Genomic DNA, 21316 nt, shown 5'->3' on the forward strand with positions numbered 1-21316 from the left:
CGCATGTCTGCATAAATCTTGGTTTTATGGCTCACAAAGTAATTTCAATTTTCTCTTGAAACCTTCTGTTGCCATGGCAATTCTTTTCTTAATTTCTGTTCCCTGACAGTACTTCCCATATATTTAAGGTTATTGACTTGCTCTATTTCTTCACCCCATATATTTAATTCGGCATTTTCTACCTCTTCCTCCATTTATCACACTACTGGTCGTCTTATTCCATATTCTTTTAGTTTTGTGCCGCGTTCATCAACATTTTTCATTATTTCTCACGTGCTCTCTGCCGTCACAACTATATCATCTGCAAATTTTTGTACACACTACTCTCTGACCCCTAACACAAACTCCACCTTTTCCATTAAAGCTTTATTTCCTGGAGATAGATGTTGAATAGTATCAGTGACAAACAACAGTCCTGTCGTACACCTCATCCCTAAGTTAATATCTTCACTCGTCTCGTCTAATCTCTTATTCCTACTCTTGCTCTCTGGTTTAAGTACAAGTTCTTTAGCCTTTTATCCCTCCAATCGACTCCATGTTTCTTTAGGATCGCAATCAATTTGTCCCTTTGACACAGTCAAAAGCTTTCTCATAATAAATGAATGACGGAAATGTACATGCACATGCCAAACATATACAAAGAAAAATGAGTAAGCAGTTATATCAAGAAAACTATTCAAGAAAATGGTACCTGAAAGAATCTGTGGGGTGTTACTAGTTACCATCTTTCTTTCTTTCTTTCTTTCTTTCTTTCTTTCTTTCTTTAATTATGGTTACTTACTTCAATAAAATCCTATCTTCTATTACTAGCCTCATTTATCTATCTCATACACTTTGGAAGATCCCTATCATAATCTATCAACCCAAATATATCATCAAAGATTCATAATTATTCCTATTTTTACTACACGAAGACACTCTACTGTTCAGTGTTCCAAAAAGCATTACCATATAATATATCTATTATACAAAGACATTCTTGTATTTTATTTTATCAAAGATCCATTCCTTGTAAGTCGTAATATCATACAAGTAACCACTACTAACCATGTACGTAGTATTATAATTAATATATTATTCGCCGGGCTGAGTGGCTCAGATGGTTAAGGCACTGGCCTTCTAACCCCAACTTGGCAGGTTCGATCCTGGCTCAGTCCGGTGGTATTTGAAGGTGCTCAAATGCGACAGCCTCGTGTCGGTAGATTTACTGGCACTTAAAAGAACTCCTTCGGGACTAAATTCCGGCACCTCGGCGTCTCCGAAGACCGTAATAGTAGTTAGTGGGACGTAAAGCAAATAACGTTATTATTAATATATTATTCAGTCCATATCACCTTATTAAATAGGTACTCTTCCCTGGCTATTCTTTGAGGTTATTTCTAAGATGATACTTAGTTTACACTGCAATAACAGACATTTAATTAAGAATTCTTTGAAACTTGAAATATTTGAACCACAATAAAATGTGTTGCATGTTTATATATTCTTCCAGTTGGAGGCTTAGTATTAATATTAGCACTTGATATTTATTTTTGAAACAGATACAGTATATGAAGTCTATTCTTCTGTAAGGAGTGTGCAGCTGTGAGTTCACATCGGAAGCCCTGAAGATGGTTTTCCCGTGGTTTCCAGTTTTCATACCAGGCTATTCTGGGGCTGTACCTTAATTAAGGCCACGATCACTTCCTTCCCATTCCTAGGCCTTTCCTATCCCATTTTCACTATAAGACCTATCTGTGTTGGTGCGACGTCAAGAAAAATTCATTACATGTGGATTCCTTCAAGTAGAGGTTAATCAAACCTAAATATTATGAAAAAAATACTTTTGTACTCAAATATAATTCAGGAAAAAGGAAAAATAAAGAAATAATGCAAAGAAATGCCCACTTGGTCTCTCATCATGTTAGTCAATTACATCATCTTCCCTTTAGCCTCCTTCAAAGTCAATGTAGCACATCATATCTTTGTACATACAGTTCTCATACATTATAATCTCCTTCTCACTCATGATATTTCTTTGGTATTATGCCAATCGTACCTGAAACTCAGATATACAGTAGAATCTTGATAATCCGACATATATGGGACCGGGCAAGCGCCGGAAAAATTCCGTATTATCGGGAGTAAAATAAACAATTTTATAGATAAGTACAGTACATTTGTTTCTCAAAAAAATAATACTTATACAGGTTTTGGCTATGAAAAATAATCATTGATTGTTTTTTATTTCTTTGATTAATACATTTTATAAAAATGCACTCTTTTAAATGTTTAAGCACCAGGACATCATCACCTGCGATGCCATTTTCTTCTGCCCATTGAGTGCAGACATTGAGAGCATTCAATGCATCGCTGTTGGTCACAGTTCGCCGAGTCGAAACCTCCAAAACGTCATTAGATTCGTCATCCGGGGATCGAATTTGTTTGAGGATTTCTTCGTCAGACAGGGACTGAAAATTTTTCTTGCTTGTCCCTTAAAGCCAATTGGTGATATCCTCGTTTGTCAGGGTAACATCCACTTCACATTTGTTAGAAAACTTGCAAAAATTGGGAAGGCAATTGCAAAGAAGAGTTATCATCTTCAGAATGGTCAACCACATTTTCAGAATTGAAAGCAGGGTGCATTGGCCAAACCTTTTTCCACGAACACTGGATAGTGTCGCTTTAAACTTTGTTCCAGCTGTGAGCTAGATTGAAAACGATGTCTCGAATGTGTTTTTTTTTTCTTTCAAAAAAATGTATTACTCCATTAGTTTATTTTATTATATCAGAGAGGAGTGTTTTTTTGTAATTAACTGTTATTTGCTGGATTACATTTTGGTCCATGATCTGCAAGAGTGGTGTCGTGTTCGGAGGCATGTAGAGGACTTGAATTTTCCTTTCTTCAGAATGTAGATCCTCTTCTTTAGGGTGTCCAGGAGCATTATCCAGAAGTAGCAAAGCTTTAGGAGGTAAATTTTGGTCTTTTGAAAATCTTTTTACAGCCGGTATAAAATCTTCCTTGAACCATTCGGTAAAAACATCTCGGGTAACCCATCCGTTGGTTTGGTTTTTATAGGTAACTGGTAAGTGAGATACGTTTTGAAATGCCTTAGGCTGCTTGGCTTTTCCTACAACCAGTAACTGAAGTTTGTGTGTGCCAGTGGAGTTTGCACAAGGCATGAATATCAGTCTTTCTTTTGACATTTTTCTTCCTGGGGCACTTTCTTCAGAAGTCTGTACGAAGGTCTTATGCGGTAACATCCTCCGGAATAAACCACTTTCATCTGCGTTTTAAACTCTCTCTGGCAGAAGACCTAATTCTTGGATTTTAAAATCAAATTCACTAGACAATTTTTCTCCCCTGACAGTTAAGAAACGAATCCCAAATCTTTTCTTAAAATTATCAAGCCAGCCATCGCTAGCCCGAAAATTGTCCTTTTTCTTTATTGTTTCGTAAAATTATTTTGCCTTTTCATGAAGAATGTCGCCCGATATTGGCATTTACCTGGCACGCTCTTGCATAAACCAAGTGAATAAAGCATTTTCCATTCCAGGACACTCACCTGTTTTAACTGTCTTTCTTCCCTTCAAGTCTCCCTGAGCACTCCTTACATACTCCAGGATTTTATCACGGTTGACTTTGATGTCGTAGATTGTAGATCGTCCAATGCCATGAGTCCGTGCTAGGTTTGCCATGGTTTCTCTTTTGTCAAGTTTCATTATTATCGCTTGTTTTTTGACACAAACTTGGTCACGTGCTTTCTTTTGGTTGACATTGCAGGTAGTACACAAGATAAAGACACTACAAAATACAGTACCTACACGTACGTACAGTACGTACTACTGTATACACTAGGTTGTAAACTTGATAACAATGGCGAAAGGGTTAATGTCGGGAAAGCGGCGTACAGAATGAGTGGATAGTGAAGGGAGGAGGGAGGGAAGACAGTATGATGCGTGTTTCCTGAGGGCACTGGATTACCAAATGTGGCGGACTAACCAGTCGCCGGATTATAGAGATTTTACTGTATATGAATTATTGCAAGTTATGAATCTCATTCTGTATTGACGGTTATCACTTTACAAAAGAAAATAACTTATAAAATCCTCCTATCAATACAATTCAAGTCATCTGTTAGATGAAGCAAAGTCTATACATGTTTCAGCCTAATCTCAAGGCCATCTTCAGTAGTAAAACAATGATTACATAATATACAAACAAATTAAAAATTGTAATGATGTGAAGTGACAGTGATCATGATTAGTGAGTTAAAAACACATTGAGGTGCAAAGTCCTCTCGTCTAATAGATCTTGCTGACTGTTAAATAAAACACTATGCTGAGGAGTGTAGTGAGACCGTCAATACTACGAATAAAACGTTGTCAATGTGACTTGTGACCGACAAGGTCATCTCCATTCGAGACGACAATTTTGAGTTACAAATGTTATACACGTTTTATTCGTAGTATTGACGGTCTCACTACACTCCTCAGCATAGTGTTTTATTTAACAGTCAGCAAGATCTATTAGACGAGAGGACTTTGCACCTCAATGTGTTTTTAACTCACTAATCATGATCACTGTCACTTCACATCATTACGATTTTTAATTTGTTTGTATATTATGTAATCATTGTTTTACTACTGAAGATGGCCTTGAGATTAGGCTGAAACATGTATAGACTTTGCTTCATCTAACAGATGACTTGAATTGTATTGATAGGAGGATTTTATAAATTATTTTCTTTTGTAAAGTATATGAATTAATTAAATATTGTACAATTTCACTATAACCTTAACTCGGTTATATAATTACACTTGCCATATGACTATCCGTTCATTACTATTATATTTGACGGATCACACATTGGATTGCTACTCTTTCTTTAGCAAGATTTATTTTAAATTGCATATTTGAATTAATTCTCTTTTCCAATAATACAGCAAGCAACCTTATCTGAGCATTCTTTCATAAATGTCTCATACTAATGCAGTTATTCTACTAAATGTTCACGACTTTTTTTTAATGCGTATTTAATCTAGACACAATGGAAGTCTTCCTTCTTCAGCTGCTAGAATTGATTTTTTTAATTTTTTTTTTTTTTTCCTAATAACAGTTTGTACTATTCAAAACATCTTTACAATTCATATTAATTTTCCAACATGTATTGAACAGGTGGAATAAATAAACTTTAATATTTATTTGACTTCATTGTACATTTCAATACGGACCTAAACATGAGAATGATAACATGTAATTCTTCATATCTTCGACTGATATTAACACATCCATTTAAATTTTTCATATTTCAAGATCAAAGTATTCCTTTATATGGGGCCGATGACCTAGATGTTAGGGCCCTTTAACCAAGTCATCATCATCATAATCATCATCATGCCTTTGTTTTTTCTTTTATAGGGAACCAGATCGTGAAGGCTTCTCTTATAAAGTGACGTAATCATGAATAATTTGATCTCTAGAGTTAACCGCTGAATAAACATAGATTTATTCATGTTCATTACACTACTTCAACTTTCTAATCTCATTGACGTCTAGACCGACCACTTTCAAGTTACTGCCCTTGAAAAGGTAATACGTAGTAGTTGTACAATATTTCTTCCTTTTGCTCTAACTGTAGTTCCAATGATTTATATAAATAAATTTAAAATGTGTTATCCGAAATGGCTCTGCCCGCCTTTAGTTTGGTTAAGTGGAATTTTACTGTAATCTTTATTCCTAGAATGTATTGTTTCTCATCCTTCACTTTTTCATAGCTTAAGAAACCAGAATGAATACTCATCCTTTCAATTTTATCCTGTCTGTAAAATAAACATTCCAGTTCTAGAAGAAAATTTCCTTAACCATGTCACTTCTTTGCCATGATTCAACTCCTGTTACAATGTCTGGTAAATATGTATCTATTAAGTTACTTCGTTCTATTCCTTTCCGTACAATACCGCTGAATTTTAACCCATTGCCATTTGCCATGCAAATATTTTCCTTGAGAAATGTACATCGGAATGCGATTTTTTTTTTTTTTTCCCCTATATTTTTATATTATGGATGCTAAAATGGTTACAAAAGCATACTGCATCAAACTAACAACATTTTGGGTTAGAGTTTAACTTACTGCAGTTAACTGAAGTCTTGTAAGGTATGGTACACCTTGAAACATCCATCCATGTGGAGGGCAACTTTGCATTTGTTGCACTCGAAGCAAGATTCCTTCTGGATTCCATGCTCAAAACAAACTTTTCATCTCTTTGATGTGGCTGATTTACTTGCTGTAGGAGCAGTCGTTTCAGGAAAATGACTCCAGTGCCTTCCCTGTAGTCTCATTGGTGTGCTACCTTCAGATGGCCCTCCTATAGTGGCGTAATCAGGAAGGGTGACATCTTCCATAATTTTATTTGCATATGCATTGGTTTCCTTGAAAATTCCCTCCCAAAAAGTGTCAGTAAGGAACTGACTCACAACGTCATATTCTGTAGCATTATCACCCAGACTCCTCCTGACTGCAGTATTTAGCTCCCAAACAACTGCACAAGCATTGCCTTTCGGAAAATTACTGACCAAACTCCATTTTCAATTGTTCGATACGGTGAGGTTATGTACGAAGTTATCTTCATCTTCACTATCACTTTCACGAGCGGAGTCACATTTCTCAGACGCACTATTAGTGCTAAAACTACTATCAGATAATTGAGATATCTTCATCACCACTATCAAGCGGAAATTGCAGGATTCTTTCCTCTTCCTCCTCATGACGTTTACATGACATCTTGCTCCGTGGTAGCATTCATTTCATGAACAGGATGACCCACTTCAGAAGCAAAATGAACATTGAAAAAATAGTCTTTGGATATTAACATTGGCATGTAATCCCGCTAGAACTACCTAGGAACGTAATTCTAAAGTACAACATCACAATCAAAAGAAATCGGTAGTCAGCCAGACGTATTTCCAACTTGAGTACACGGGGGCGGTTGTACCCGTCATTGCATGTTAATGAATGTGGAACTCTTGACGGCTGTACCCTTCATTGTAGCGGAATGGGTTAACACTAACAACTTTGTTGTTCATTAAAGATTTTTTATATTGAGGCAAAAGATTGGTCGTGTAATGTGATTGAAATATGACTTTCTAAAAATAATTTGTTTAATTTTGATATTCATTTGTTGCAGATTCTTGATACTGGCATTGAAGAGAGGAAGGACACAATATTATCAGTACTAACAAATAATAGGAATAGGTAAGTTCTAGAAGATGGAATTGTTTCAAACCAGTTGAATAATCTTTTTGTCAAACCATCAACTTGGAGAGCTGCCTTACTTTTCAGAATTACTATTCTCAACCTCTTTAGGGATCCAGTGATCTTCTATCTGGTGACTACTGCTACTGCTCATAGGAGACCAGAAATCATTGTATCTTTGTGGATAATTAAAGTGTTGAATATATATTTTCTGATGGGGTGGGCAGGCTTCTTGTCTGGAACTCATGTTTCATTGCAATATATTGTGATCTTATGTTAAATTCTACCCAAAATTGATTTAAATACACTTCTATACAGGTATTGCACTATGGAAGGCGGTTTGATATCAGGTGTCATATTTCAAACCAGTTCAGGTCTCATCACTGATCCCCCTGTGGGTGGGGGCGGTAGAATAACACCCACAGTATCCCCTCCCTGTCGTAGGAGGCGACTAAAAGGGGCCTCAGGGGCTCTGAACTTTAGAGCGTGGGTTGGCGACCACGGGGCCCTCAGCTGAGTCCTGGCATTGCTTCCACTAACTTGTGCCAGGCTCCTCACTGTCATCTATTCTATTCGTCCTCCCTTGGACAACTCTTGTTCTTTTCCGACCCCGATGCTATTAGTTTTGCGAGGGCTAGGGAGTCCTTTTTCACGCCCTTCGTGGCCCTTGCCTTTCTTTGACCGATATCTTCATTTTTTGAAGTGTCAGATCCCTTCCACCTTTTCCTCTGATTAGTGTTATATAGAGGATGGTTTCCTAGTTGTACTTCCTCTTAAAACAATAATCACCACCACCTCACCATCTCATCACTGAACATCACCTTTCTCCATTGTCTAGTGTTTTCTCCTTCAATGAACACTCTATTTTGGTACAATACACACCATCTAATACGGCTGTGACCAGGAATGTCGCACCTGTGCAGCGCACTGATATGCTATGCGATGAGCTGGCCTCATGCTTGCACATTAAGGCTACCACCATTCTGGAACTGCTCCTCCCAGTGTGACCGACTCAACTAGCCGTTCAGGAGGGGAATACTGCTCTCCCTCCCTACCAATTAACAACAGTAAGACACCCCAGCCATCTAGTCGTAGCAGCCATCCTTTCCGAGTACGAAAATTTCACACTGCACATTATTTTATTATTGTGGTTTATATATCATATACAATAAACAAATACAAATCCATACAATATGCCCTTATTTGAGTAAAACTGTGACAATACATTTTATTTAACAAGATACCACATACAAAACGCTACTGTATCTTTTCAATGCTTTGTCGAAGTAATGATGAAACTGATGAAACTGCTTTGCAAGATTTTGTCAGATAATCTCACACATAGTCGTGACTTGTGAAGTTTCATTACAGAGAAAAACCTCTCACAAACATACTGTATGTTGAACCAAATATTGAGAGAGCTTTAGCAGCCTCGTAATGAAGGCGTGAAAAGTCTACTTGCAGGAAATGTTCATAAAATTCTTTCGTACTTTTGATGAGGAGGAACTTATCTCAAAGGTATGTGGTAGACTAGAGATCAATAAGTTCCATCTGCAAGTGAACAGGAGCATCGTCGACAGAAACAGTGAATGGTCTCACAGATGTTTGTAGAAGAGGAGGTAGAATATTAATATCTTGGAATTATTCTGCAAATTGTTTCTTGATGTCTACGATTATTGAAACATACTCTTCGAAATCAGCACATTCATCAACAGAATCTAACGTTGGAAAATATTCTGCATTCCCGCACTTGAGCTGGCTTTCCCAAAGTACAAGTTTTCTATTGAACGCTTCCACTTTCTCGACCATATGAAATTACATTGTTTTCACCTTGCATAGCAACATTGAGAGCATTCCTCTGATTGGTAATATCCTCTGAGGATCTTCTAATTTTGATTCATGTTTGTTTTTCTCGTTTAAGAAGTTAACTATTGCGAGTCTAAACTCATAAAACCTGTTTAAAACCTTACCGCGGCTAAGCTAATGTACGTCACTGTGGTACTCTTCGTCTCCTCTCCGAAATTTCTTAAACTGCCGGTCTGTCAAGCCAAAGGACCTTCGGTCGTTTACAGTGCTTCGAACAACTTCCATACATCTCCTAACTTGGCTGACTTCACACAAAACGCTTGTGGGTGAGAAATGCAATGAACGCCAGGCAACGTGGTCTCATTGCGCCCAAGTTTATTTTGTAACAAGGCAATGCATCCCTTTTTGTTGCCTCGCATTGCTGGTGCACCATCCATCGTAACCAGTATCAATTTATTCCACTCCAAACAGACTGCAACGAAGATGTCTTCTATGGTATCAAGGATGCCTATACCTATGGTGGTGGTCTAAATGGACTTCATACCTAAAAGGTCCTCTTTAATACAGAGGTTACTGTCCACTCCTCAAAAAATAAAATAAAATAACTGTGCAGTATCCGATATATCTATGGACTCGTCCAAGGCGATTAAAAAGGCGAAAAAATCCTTTCCCGCATTAATTACAAGGATAATCCCAAAAATAAGGTCTCCTATTTTTTTTATAAATACAGAACTCTGCTCGTGTGGCTGTTGGTCACAAAATTGTGAAGAGTGTATCCCGCGCTCGCATGTAAACATGGGCACGCTGCGCTGAGGCACTCAGTCTTGGCTTGGCAGCTGTTTAGAATTGAGCTCCCGTAGGATGTTACCGCCAAGTGCATGGATGTCAAAAATGTTCATAAGTGGTGTAGAGAGTTTGCAGCCAGTCGACTGAAATTCACGACGAACAAAGGAGCGGGAGACCGTTAATTTCTGCCGAGACCGTCGTGAAGGTTGAGCAAATCATGCGTGAAGATCGGCGGATTACCCTGGATGATCTCTGCACTTTGGTTCCAGAGGTTACCCAAAGCACCGCTCACAGAATTTTACCGGAAAAGTTGAAATACCGGAAGGTGTGTGCAAGATAGGTACCAGCACCGACGACGAGGTGAAAGATGAGATTCACAACTTCCTCAACAGCATGGCAGCGAGCTGGTATGACATGGGCATACCAAAACTGTGACAGCGTCTACAAAAATGCATCGACCGAAATTGTGATTATGTAGAAAAATAGCTAAATTTCAAGCTGTAAAATAATGTAAACCATTGTAGAAATAAACAGGTCTATGTATTTATAAAAAATAGGAGACCTTATATTTGGGATTACCTTTGTAATTGTTAGGGACCTGAAAAAATAGCATCTATTTGTTTCAAAATTAGCATCTATTTTTACCAAAATTAGCACCTATTTTTCAAAAATTAGCATCTATTTACAAAGGTAAAATAATTGCATGGTATTATTAATTTTAACAGTTCCAAGTTTATGAAGTGTAATTATTGTCCTTGGTTCACACACAATACAAATTCATTGTTCAAACAAAAGTATTGTCAGTACTTCGGCACTGTTTTTTGTTTTTTTGTTTTTTTCAAATTACACCGTCTATCTGTAACCACTGTGTTGTAATGAGACAACACGCACTCATTATCTACATTGTTCGTTGGGATCCACAACAACTCAAGACAGCATTTAGCAAATATGCTGAACTCTGTATGAGCTGCAGTTAATGAATGCACGACATCACATTTTTCACTTTCCTTCATCTGGGTTTGAATTGCATGTTTCAGAGAACAGTAACCAGACCAGATATAGTTTCGTGAGAGATCTGTTACTCGAAACAATTTCTCAAGCTCATCTAATTTATCAGTGTTATTCAAAATTATATTTTCTGGATACAAAGCTTGAGAAATAGACACAAAATGGGTGGTATGAATAAAAGGTGAGTACTTACTCAAACTACATACTCATGAGCATGAGCATTTAGTAGGAGTATATTCTCAGTCCAAGTAGTATGTACTCCATTTGGTAAGAATAAAAAGATTCTCCTGTGATGGAGTAGATACTCAAGCGCACCGCCATGTGGATCGTTTGAAACTGAGTAGATACTCATGTTGTGTACGATCGTCAACTGTTATGTTGTTTGGTTCCAATCGCAACATAACCTCAACTGGATCCGGTTTGGTTTGTAACTTTGTAGTTTGCACTGATTGTTCGTTCGTGAAGTTCGTCGATATGGGAAGTATTCATCCGGTAACATTTTCGAATATATTGCGGGAACATGCGGTACTTTTTAGTAAGTCCCAACTGCCGGCGGTTCGGAAAGAAAAATCCGAATCGTTGGAGGCAATTCAAACGAAATTGATAGCCATGTGCGGCAAGAAAGTTGAGATCGGCACCATTACGAAAAGGATAAACAACATGAAAATGAGGATGAAACAAAAGTGCGACCTAAACCAAACGGGGAATAAAAGGATAGTGCTGAAGGACTGGGAGAATATTATCCACGAGCTGTTGGATGGGGATACTAATCCAACATTGACACGAATTCCAGGTATGTTCCTAAAGTATATTCACGATTATTTTCTTGAACAGGTTTATAGAGGTTGTAGAAAGTTCAGTATTTTGTGTGCCAACACTACAAACTTTAAGGTTAAGATATTTATATTTATTGCTTTATAAGAACCAAATAGCACCTAGGCATTTGGTTCAGAGTACCGGGTTTGAATCCCGGGCCTGGGATTTTAGCTCCATTTAATTCACTTGTCCGTAGAAAACTTAATTAGTGAATTAAAACGTTTTTCGTTTTCTTTTTTTTCGTAGGAGCAACTGCGGTTGGAGTAGGGCTTACTGAAGTTCAGCCACAACATATTCCTCCACCTGTAGTGGAATTTGTAGTATTGGAAGAGGGAGGAGAAGGAGGGAGTCCTGTAGAAATCGTCAACTCTCCAAATGTAGCCACCCCTAAACGAAAAAGAAGTGTTTTGGATGACTATGAAAATGACGAAACCAGAACTCTAAATAACACAGACCTGCAGCGCTTGGTGCTGTTAAAGCAGATAAGAGTGTTGGAACTCACAGAAAAAAAGTTAAAATCAGAGATGAAAGAATGAGAGTCGAGTATATATATATTTAAAAATAAATTGTTTTGCATACATTTTTGATTTTTTTTTTTTAGTGAACAATAAACAGAGTGACACTGGTACTTGCTGCAACTCGAACACCTTGATATATTATCTCTGCCAATTCATTTCGCCTAGCTTCACCATTCCACCTGATATTTGCAGCAGCTGCCATATCATCCTCATTTCCATCTTCTAACCTTACATTGCCACCTAATGGTTGTAGTTCAGGGTCCTCATCCTGTAAGTACTTGGCAATATTGTGCAACACACAGCAACAAATGATCAGTTTTGGCACTTTATTTAAAGATAGGCGTACTTTGTGCTGAAGAATTGGGAAACGTTGTTTTAGTTGCCCAAAACATCGTTCGATCACAACTCTTTCTTTGGTAATGCTCCTGTTATAGGCAATTTCTTGAGGTGTTTGTGGATTTCTGAACGGTGTCATAAGCCAAGGTGCAATACCATAGCCACTATCCGCTAACAGTAAAGCATTTACCCTATTCAGACTTACTGTTGTCTGGACAGCTGAATTTCTCCAGACTCGAGAATCATGCACAGATCCAGGCCATGATGCATCGACACTGGTAAAAACTTCCTTGGCATTGCCCGTTGCCTGTACAGTAATACTTGTATAACCTTTCCTGTTTACATATTCATCACCATAATGTGTAGGCTTATTAATTCCAACATGAGTGCAGTCAAGAGCACCTACCGCTGCTGGAAAGTAGTACTTTTCCTGCCACTCTTGTTTCGCAACTTCAAATTCCATATCTGTTTGAGGAAATTTTATCCACACTGCAGCTTTAGCCATGATGTGGTCCATAACCTCAACAAGATTTTTAGACACAGTTGTTTGGTGGATTCCAAGATCTTCTCCTATGCCACACTGGAATCCTGGGTCACCTACCAATCTTAAAAATGCTTTTAATTTTACTATGTTTTTAACAGCACCACCTCTTGTTTCCAGTTTCTCCGGTCCAAATAAGTATAGGTTTAACCAGTCCACATTAACTTTGGAAAAACGATATAGACTTTTAAAATTATTAGAGTCCACATGTTCACTTCTCTCCTTGTAAATTTTTCCACGAAACACCACGTTATTAATAAACTCAGCCATGTTATTTCTCCTCAGAAGCTAAAAATTGGCATATACTCAAGCTTGAGACAACTATCAGCCATACTCAAAACAAAGTGAGTATATACTCATCAATCTGAGAAGGTACTCCCTTTTATTCATAGCACATATGAGAAACTACTCTCAGACTGTTAGGAAGGTGAGTATATACTACACCATCTCCATAACATGAGTATATACGCAGCTAGTGAGTACATTCTCAAGAACTTTATTCTTATGAAGTGGAGTATATACTCAGAAAAGTTGAGTACATACTATATTCTCATTTTTATTCATACCACCCAATGCTTATGGTTGGGGTCTTTAGCTTTCATTGTGGCTAGCTTGCACTGTGAAGAATGAGCAGCTTTGACAAATGTGTCTCCACATGCAGCCTGCTGTAGAGGAGAGAGCTTAATCAAAGCATCATTAGTTGCTGCTGAAAAATTCTCCTCACAGATTAAGGTAAAACTGGCGTCAAGGTTATGCAGTTTGGGGTAAAGAAGATGAGAGGTATGATACAGAGACCCTTCAAGTTCAGTAAGGAGGTCAACCAATCCAGCTGCATGATCTGTGAAAATAACCATGTGGGAGTGAAGCCTATTCACTTCTCGGTCACTCAGATCAGACAGGTACTTAATACCACAGTTGTTGATGTCTTTCATGTAAGACATCTTGAAAAATGTAACAACATCAGTAAAGTAAGCACTCAGATATAAGACAGCCTGAAACCAGGTACTGTATTCCATCGGGTTATGACAGGTGCAAGATAAAGCTTTGCTTCCTTTGAAGCACCATACATTGATGTTAAGAATTGTAAATACTTATATTTTCGCTTTCTTGTGTTCAAAAGTGCAGACTTTACCATCCCAATCACATGATTTTAATCTGTCATCACTTTGACCCAACTATTTCTAATCAAGCTGATTTTATGTGCCCAGCACTATACATGCATTAAATGATCCCTTATAACCACACTTGCAATGTTTCATAACACTGGGTCATGTAAAGGGCACTGTCACTAACAAACACCTTAACTGCATCATGATACACTATAACTGCGCAGAGCTTCTAAAACAGATCGAGAGCAGTTTGTAGCATTTCCTGCATCAAGATCAAATCAAATCAAAATCGAATCAAAATCTCTTTATTTGCAAATGAGGTGTCTACCTCGGTGGCAAATGGTACACTAAAATACATTATTGTCAAGCACTAAATATTAAATTAACAAGAGAAGAAAATTTTCCTATAATACAATATTATACAACTTACGCTAACAATGTTTTCTATTAAACACACAGCTCATCCTTAATAAATTTATATTGTTTACAAAATTCTACTTATAATATCTCCTGTACTACTTACAAATATAGTCAACTGATATACAGTATGTGGAATTACTTCAAATGATACTATACAACTGGTATAAGATTAATATTTACATTGCATTTTTTTACTTACTTATTTTTCACCCATTTTGGATCCTAAGTAGCATAACGACCTGCTGCGTCTTAACCAGAGCCCCTTTTGCCACCACTTTTCACAGTTCCTGAAGGGCCTTCACAGCTACCGTAGCGGTCCCAGGGCCCTCGAAGTCCCCACTGTACTTCACCCCTACAGGCAGTCCCCTACTTTGGCTGTCCAAACTCCTTGGACCAGGGGATGGAATTAATTTATTCACCCACATTTTTTTTAAATTTACAATAACCTGCACTGGTTGAATGCCCTCTAACACTTCATTTATTTTCTCTGTTGCTGTTTATTCTCTTCTTGAATATCTGTACAGATTTTGGAAAAGGATCAAACACTACCCCTGGTAAACTGTTCCACTCCTTCACACCCTTCCCAATGAATGAAAATTTACCCCAATCGCTTCGGCTAAAATTCCTTCTAATTTTATATTTGTGGTCAGTCCTGCCGATATAATTATTTTGCAACTGAAGCCTCTCACGGATATTTCCCCATGCTTCTCCTGTATAGGCTCTATATAATCCTATAAGTCTAGTTTTCTCCCTTCTCTTACTTAAAGTTTCCCACCCAAGTTCCTTTAACATTTCTGATACACTACTCTTTCTCCTGAAATCCCCTGTTACAAATCTTGCTGCTTTCCTCTGTACACTATCTATTTCTTTTATGAGGTATTCTTGGTGAGGATCCCAAACACTGTTTGCATATTTTAATAATGGAAGAACCATACTCAAGTAACTTTTTTCTTTTAATTCTTTGTTGCATCCTTTAAGTAGCCTCATTATGACATGTAACGATCTGTATGCTTTTCCAACAATGTCATCAATATGACCCTTCCAGTGCAAATTACTTTCAAATCTCACACCTAAGTATTTGCACTTGCCATCTTTTGGGATAACTACCTCATCCAAAGTATATTCAAATTCAGTTTTAAAGCTCCTGTTTGTAAAAGTTGTAACAGTTGATTTGCCTCCATTAACCTTCATATTATTTTCTTCAACCCATTGTTGGATACTTTCAAGGTCCCTTTGTAATTCTGAACAATCCTCAATGTTGTTTATTTCCCTATAAACAAACAATCTCATTTTTGATGTTATATTGTTCCCTAAATCATTTGCGTATATTAAGAAAAGTAACGGACCGATTATACTACCCTGTGCAATTCCCTTCCAAACTTTCTCTTTCTGAGATACATTATTTCCTACTTTGACTTTCTGAACCCTTGAATTTAGAAATGTTTTTATCCAACGTGTAACCCTTACGTCCAATCCTATTCCCTCCAATTTCTTTAATAATATTCCATGTTCCACTCTATCAAAGGCTTTGGAAAGATCTATGGTTATGCAATCTAACTGACCTCCTGAATCCAAATGATCTGATATGTCCTGCTGAAATCCCACCAGTTGTGCCTCACAAGAAAATTTCTTTCTAAATCCATACTGGCTCCTCATGAACCAATTTTTATCATCACATATCCCTCTGATGTACTTCGATATTAAACTCTCCAGTATTTTACAAACTATACTGGTCCGGCTGATTGGTCTGTAGTTCTCTGGTTTCCTTTTATCACCTTTTCCTTTATAAATTGGTATTATTATAGATTCCTTCCATTCCTTTGGTATTACACTATTATTTATGACATAGTCAAAGAGAAATTTTAGATAAGGCACTATGTACCACCCCATTGTCTTTAATACCTCCCCAGTAATTTGATCACTTCCTGCTGCTTTTCCTTGCTGAAGCAGTTGGATTTCTCTGAAAATGTCTTCGTTTGTGAATGAGAAGCTTCTTGTTTCCCTATGTCTCTCTCCCTCTGTATCTTCTGTTTCGGTTTCCAACTCTTGACAATCATCTACTGAATCTCTAAATTCCCTACTAAATAGGTTTGCTTTCTCAGTATCTGTTAAATAGTGTTCACCCCCTTCTCCCACCATTGTAGGAATTTGGATTCCTTTTCCTTTTTGATTCCTGATATATGAATACAGCTTTTTCCATTTCCCTTTGTGGTCATTACCCTCTTGAAGTATGCCATTCATATAATTCTCTTTTGCTTCCTTTTTCACTCTATTCAGTTCCCTCATTAGCTGTTTTCTAGTTTCTCTACTCTCCCTACCCTCTTTGATTTTCCTGTTTACTATTCTACATTTTCTTTTTAATTTTCTTATTTCCCTTGTATAATAAACAGGGTCTGAGGTAATTTTACCCTTCTTAACAGGTACAAATCTCTTCTCTCCTTCCCAAATGATTCCTTTAAATTTAGCCCAAAGTGTATCCACGTTACTCCCTTCACTTATCCAACGACTGAATTGTGATTTAAGGTAAGTCCCAAATTCATCAACTTTAGTTTTTCTGTACAATTTCTTGTCTTGTGTAACCCTCTTATTAAGCCTTTTTGGTACGAGTCCTACATCCATTATTACAGCCTTATGGTCTCCTATTCCTTCAATTATCTCAGTTTTATCAACAATTTCCCCTGGTTTAACCAAGAATACATCTAGTAAGTTATTGAGACGAGTCGGTTCTTGTACTACTTGTGTAAATCCTCCCTCCCAAATTAACTTATTTGCCAGTTTCTGTTCATGGGCTTCACTTGCAGCTCCATTCCATTCAACTTCAGGCAAATTTAGATCTCCACCAATTATTACCATATCATTATTATTGTTTTTACGAGTATAATCTATTATTTTCTCAAATATTTCCATGTCCCTTTCCTCTCTTCCAGGCCTGTATGTTCCTATAATTCCCACCTCCTTCATATTATCACAAACTAATTTTATCCCTAATATTTCATCCCTTTCATCTGTAAACCATTCATGTGAACAGTACAGAATAAACACCCCCCCCCCCTCCCTTTTTATCTCCTCGGTCTCTATGATAGACTGTGTACCCTTCTGGAAATACTTCTCTGTTACCCACCCCTTCTTTCAACCACGATTCCACTCCTATCACCACATCAGTCTCATAAGATTCCATCAATGTACCGAATTTTAATTGTTTATTTACTACACTTTAACAGTTTACCAAGAGCAATCTCAGACCCCCTTCCTCCCTAAAACTTGACTGTTGCAATTGGGTAACTTGAAATTCCTTACTATCCTGAGTTTCTTTTTCTAGTTGACTGAGCCAGCTTGAAGTACAGCTGGCTCTTTCTACTAGTTTTCCTGGTCAGTATTATAACTCAAGGGAGTTGCCTGTTTTACAGTACATATCTTAAGATTAATAAAATCTAGAACAATATTTGCTATCTTTCGTTTACCTGAATTGTTTAGATGAAGGCCATGTTTTGTATAACAGTATCTCTCAAAACTGCTGCATTCAATAAAACCTGAGTATTCCGAAAATGTTTACAAATTTTAACAATATCTGTATTGACCTTGTCCACTTCAATGTTCGCACACGAGTCTCTACTCAAATCATGCCTGTGGGGCACATTCACTACAAAAACATTAGTGTGGGTCAGCTTCCCTAGTGTATGTTTAAGTTGTGATCTTACATTCTTGGCGGCGTCGTGAGCTACGTCGTTCGTCCCACCAATGATAAGCACTGCATCGCTGCTCCCGAAGTTCCTAGTTGCTGCTTCTACGTTTTCCACAACACTGCTGATAGAAGCTCCAGGATATATTTCTCCGGTTGCTGCTATATTCTCGTCGTTAATCACTCCCGCAATTCCCCTTCCTTGGCTATCACCAAACACAGCTACCTTCGCTGATTTAGGCCTAACTGGGTCTTGAATCTGAATTCTAGGCCTAAATTTTAAACTCGGCATGGCAACGGCAGCGGATCGCGATGATTTGGTTTCACGTGCGGGATCACTTTCTTCCAGAATTAAATTATTTAGGGCAGAAAACCCATTTCTGATGTTTATTTCCGGAAATTCAGTTGTAGATTTCTTCTTAGCCGGCCATCCACGAACTACTTGACACCACGTGCTCGAGTTTGTTACTTGTACCGGTATATCACTCGAAGAATGGTCAGTCCCAAATTCTAGCGATCACAGTCTTTCTTTTAATTCTTGATTTTCAACTTTAAGAGTCTCATTGTCCTTTTTTAGAATGTTTATAATTTCTACTGCACTTTTATATTCACTTAGTTCACAGAAACAACGTGCAGCTCTCTTTTTGATCCAGCTGGGACTTGTAATGTGATGACAAACACACAATGGCCCATTCTGTATGTAGTTTCATCACAGAATATGTTCATGTTCTTCCCCACTAGAGCCTCTGCTGTTCTTTTCTGGTGGTCAGATGCAACTTGTAGAAAGGAAGAAAGACCTCAAATTATAACAAAATAATTTAAAATTACTGGATCAATTGGGTATGGGTAAGATAGTTCGATATGGAAATCACACTCAAATTCGGTATCTTTCAATTTTGCGCATGGTTTCGATGTTGTAATACCTAAACCGTACCTGATCAATGAAATCAAAACTTACCCGGTAAATATATTATCTGCGCACTTTTTAGCTATAGATGTACACCCTAGTGCTGAATTGGTCGACTTTGGTTATCTTCGAGATTCGTATTGGTAACCTTGTAACACAAACCAAGAATCGCTTATGATCGCTGTGCGACATCTGGCGTACACTTTAAGTACTTGTACTGTTGTTGTTTACATAGCAAAGCCAAACTATAGAATTCATGCTAGGAACAAGTTTCGCATCGAGAAATGTTATATAGTATTATGTATTGTGAGTGTGACATTTGTTGGCGTAAGATAATAAAGGTTTAGAAAATTCATATCTATCGATCATATTATCTATTCAATTCAGATTTCATTTCCATTCAGTTGGCAGTAATAGCGGAACCGGCAGTGCTCCCTCCTTACACCTCAACGCAGTACAAAAATCTATCACTAACAAGTGCACGAACGATACTTCACGTAGAGTTCTCACACATGGCAGCTCTTCATTTGAAAACTCAGTAATCCAGACTCTTAGCTCTTTGCTTTCCAGCTTTTCCAGAGGTATATTTGCTTTGGCAAATACTTCAACTGTGCGTTTCGAGAAGTTATCTCTGGAATTTCTTTCGTCTTTTACTACTATCTAACTGTGTAAGAACAGAAGATTGCTTTCTTTGAGACGTACTAGCAGCAGGGATTGATCTTTCGTTATCGCTTCGCTTACCCATGATTTTTTCAGATTTAACATGTTTCACAATGCTATCCTTTTTTTTCCCACCCAACTCGGCAATTACAATACTTGCAAAACACTGTCGCTGAATCTGTGGCATATAAACCATCCTTTGCTTATTGCCGAGCCCTTTCGTGCGCAGTTTTTGTCATGCACCCCATAACCTAAACAATCGTTCGACTTTCTACTCTTCCCTAGTTTCAACTTTGAACAACAGGAATACAATGCTGCGTCTCTCTTGTTATTTCCGTGACACTCGATTTACATTTCGATAATAATCGATACAGATCTTATTCCCCTGGCTATTCCAATTGTAAATATCGATTAAAGTCGGCAAGCAGCAATTGATCGGCCACTTTTCTTCATCAGTCGGAACAGTCGAAAGATTTATGCATCATATTTTGAGTATTCCTGACGATTTTGCTGAAATATGTTGTTTTCGGGGGTAAAATAGCATATTTTTGCAGAATTCGCACCAAAATCACATATTCATACTAATTTCGCATTTTGTCGCACATCTATTTATGCGTAAAAATGATTTTATTTGACATTAGAATCACTGTAGGCTTGGATTCAGTACAAGATTCAAAAATTCGCATTTATCGCAAATGCGATTTTTTTCACGTCCCTAGTAATTGTCGTATTGTTTTTTGTGGATAGTGTTAGAGTGATGTTCATCAATAAATTTCCAGTGCCTGCCAATAGTGTTGCCATAATAAGCATTTAGAATTGTTTCCATTGGGCGTGAAGAAATATGACGTGTCACTGTTTGGTGGCAAAGACGGACATTTTCAAACTTGCTGGGTTCTGTGAGGCAGAGAAGTTTTTCTGTGTCAATCGAGCATTCTTTCACCATGTTGCCATCCGCTAATGGCTTTCCTGATCTCTCTACTGTCAACGCTATGTTGTAACTAGTCTTAATGCCGGCATGTCAAGATCATTTTCCTGGGAGTAGGAGAGAAGGACACTTTTGAACATTCTGCGGTTGTGAGTCACAGAAGGTTGGATTTAAAAACATATTTTCAATAGTTTATCTTGCGTCTGAATCTGCCTGCTGACTGCGATCATGTGTTTTCAGATCCCTAACCCTTGATTCGCGTCCTTTGCCTACTAATGTGTCGTATTGTTTTTTATGGATTGTGTTAGAGTGATGTTCATCAATAAATTTCCAGTGCCTGCCAATAGTGTTGCCATAATAAGCATTTAGAATTGTTTCCATTGGGCGTGAAAAAGAACTGCAATTACCCGTCCGTTTTAAAGGATTGCAAATTTTTGCCACTTCTCTTTTTTTTGTGTGTTTTCCATAATGCAATGTACAGTATTTGCGACAGCACTTCCAACCAACCGCCGTCCTGATCCATGTATGCTATGTTCCCTAGCTGTCAAACTCATACAATACACCTGGACA

The 21316-nt window shown here is 37.6% G+C and overlaps 1 protein-coding gene across 10 annotated transcripts in view; it reads left to right on the top strand.

Annotated features, from left to right (window-relative positions):
• The window catches only part of Pcl (polycomb protein Pcl), a 374533-nt gene that overhangs the window by 274756 nt on the left and 78461 nt on the right, over positions 1 to 21316 (top strand). For all 10 annotated transcript variants that reach the window (XM_067143090.2, XM_067143088.2, XM_067143087.2 and 7 more), the window contains one exon: positions 7168 to 7235. In XM_067143090.2, coding sequence (XP_066999191.1) covers positions 7168 to 7235 — 68 coding nt within the window. The remainder of the gene's footprint in view (positions 1 to 7167; positions 7236 to 21316) is intronic.

The sequence above is a fragment of the Anabrus simplex genome, chromosome 3 (genome assembly GCF_040414725.1).
Source record: "Anabrus simplex isolate iqAnaSimp1 chromosome 3, ASM4041472v1, whole genome shotgun sequence".
Classification (NCBI taxonomy): Eukaryota; Metazoa; Arthropoda; class Insecta; order Orthoptera; family Tettigoniidae; genus Anabrus; species Anabrus simplex.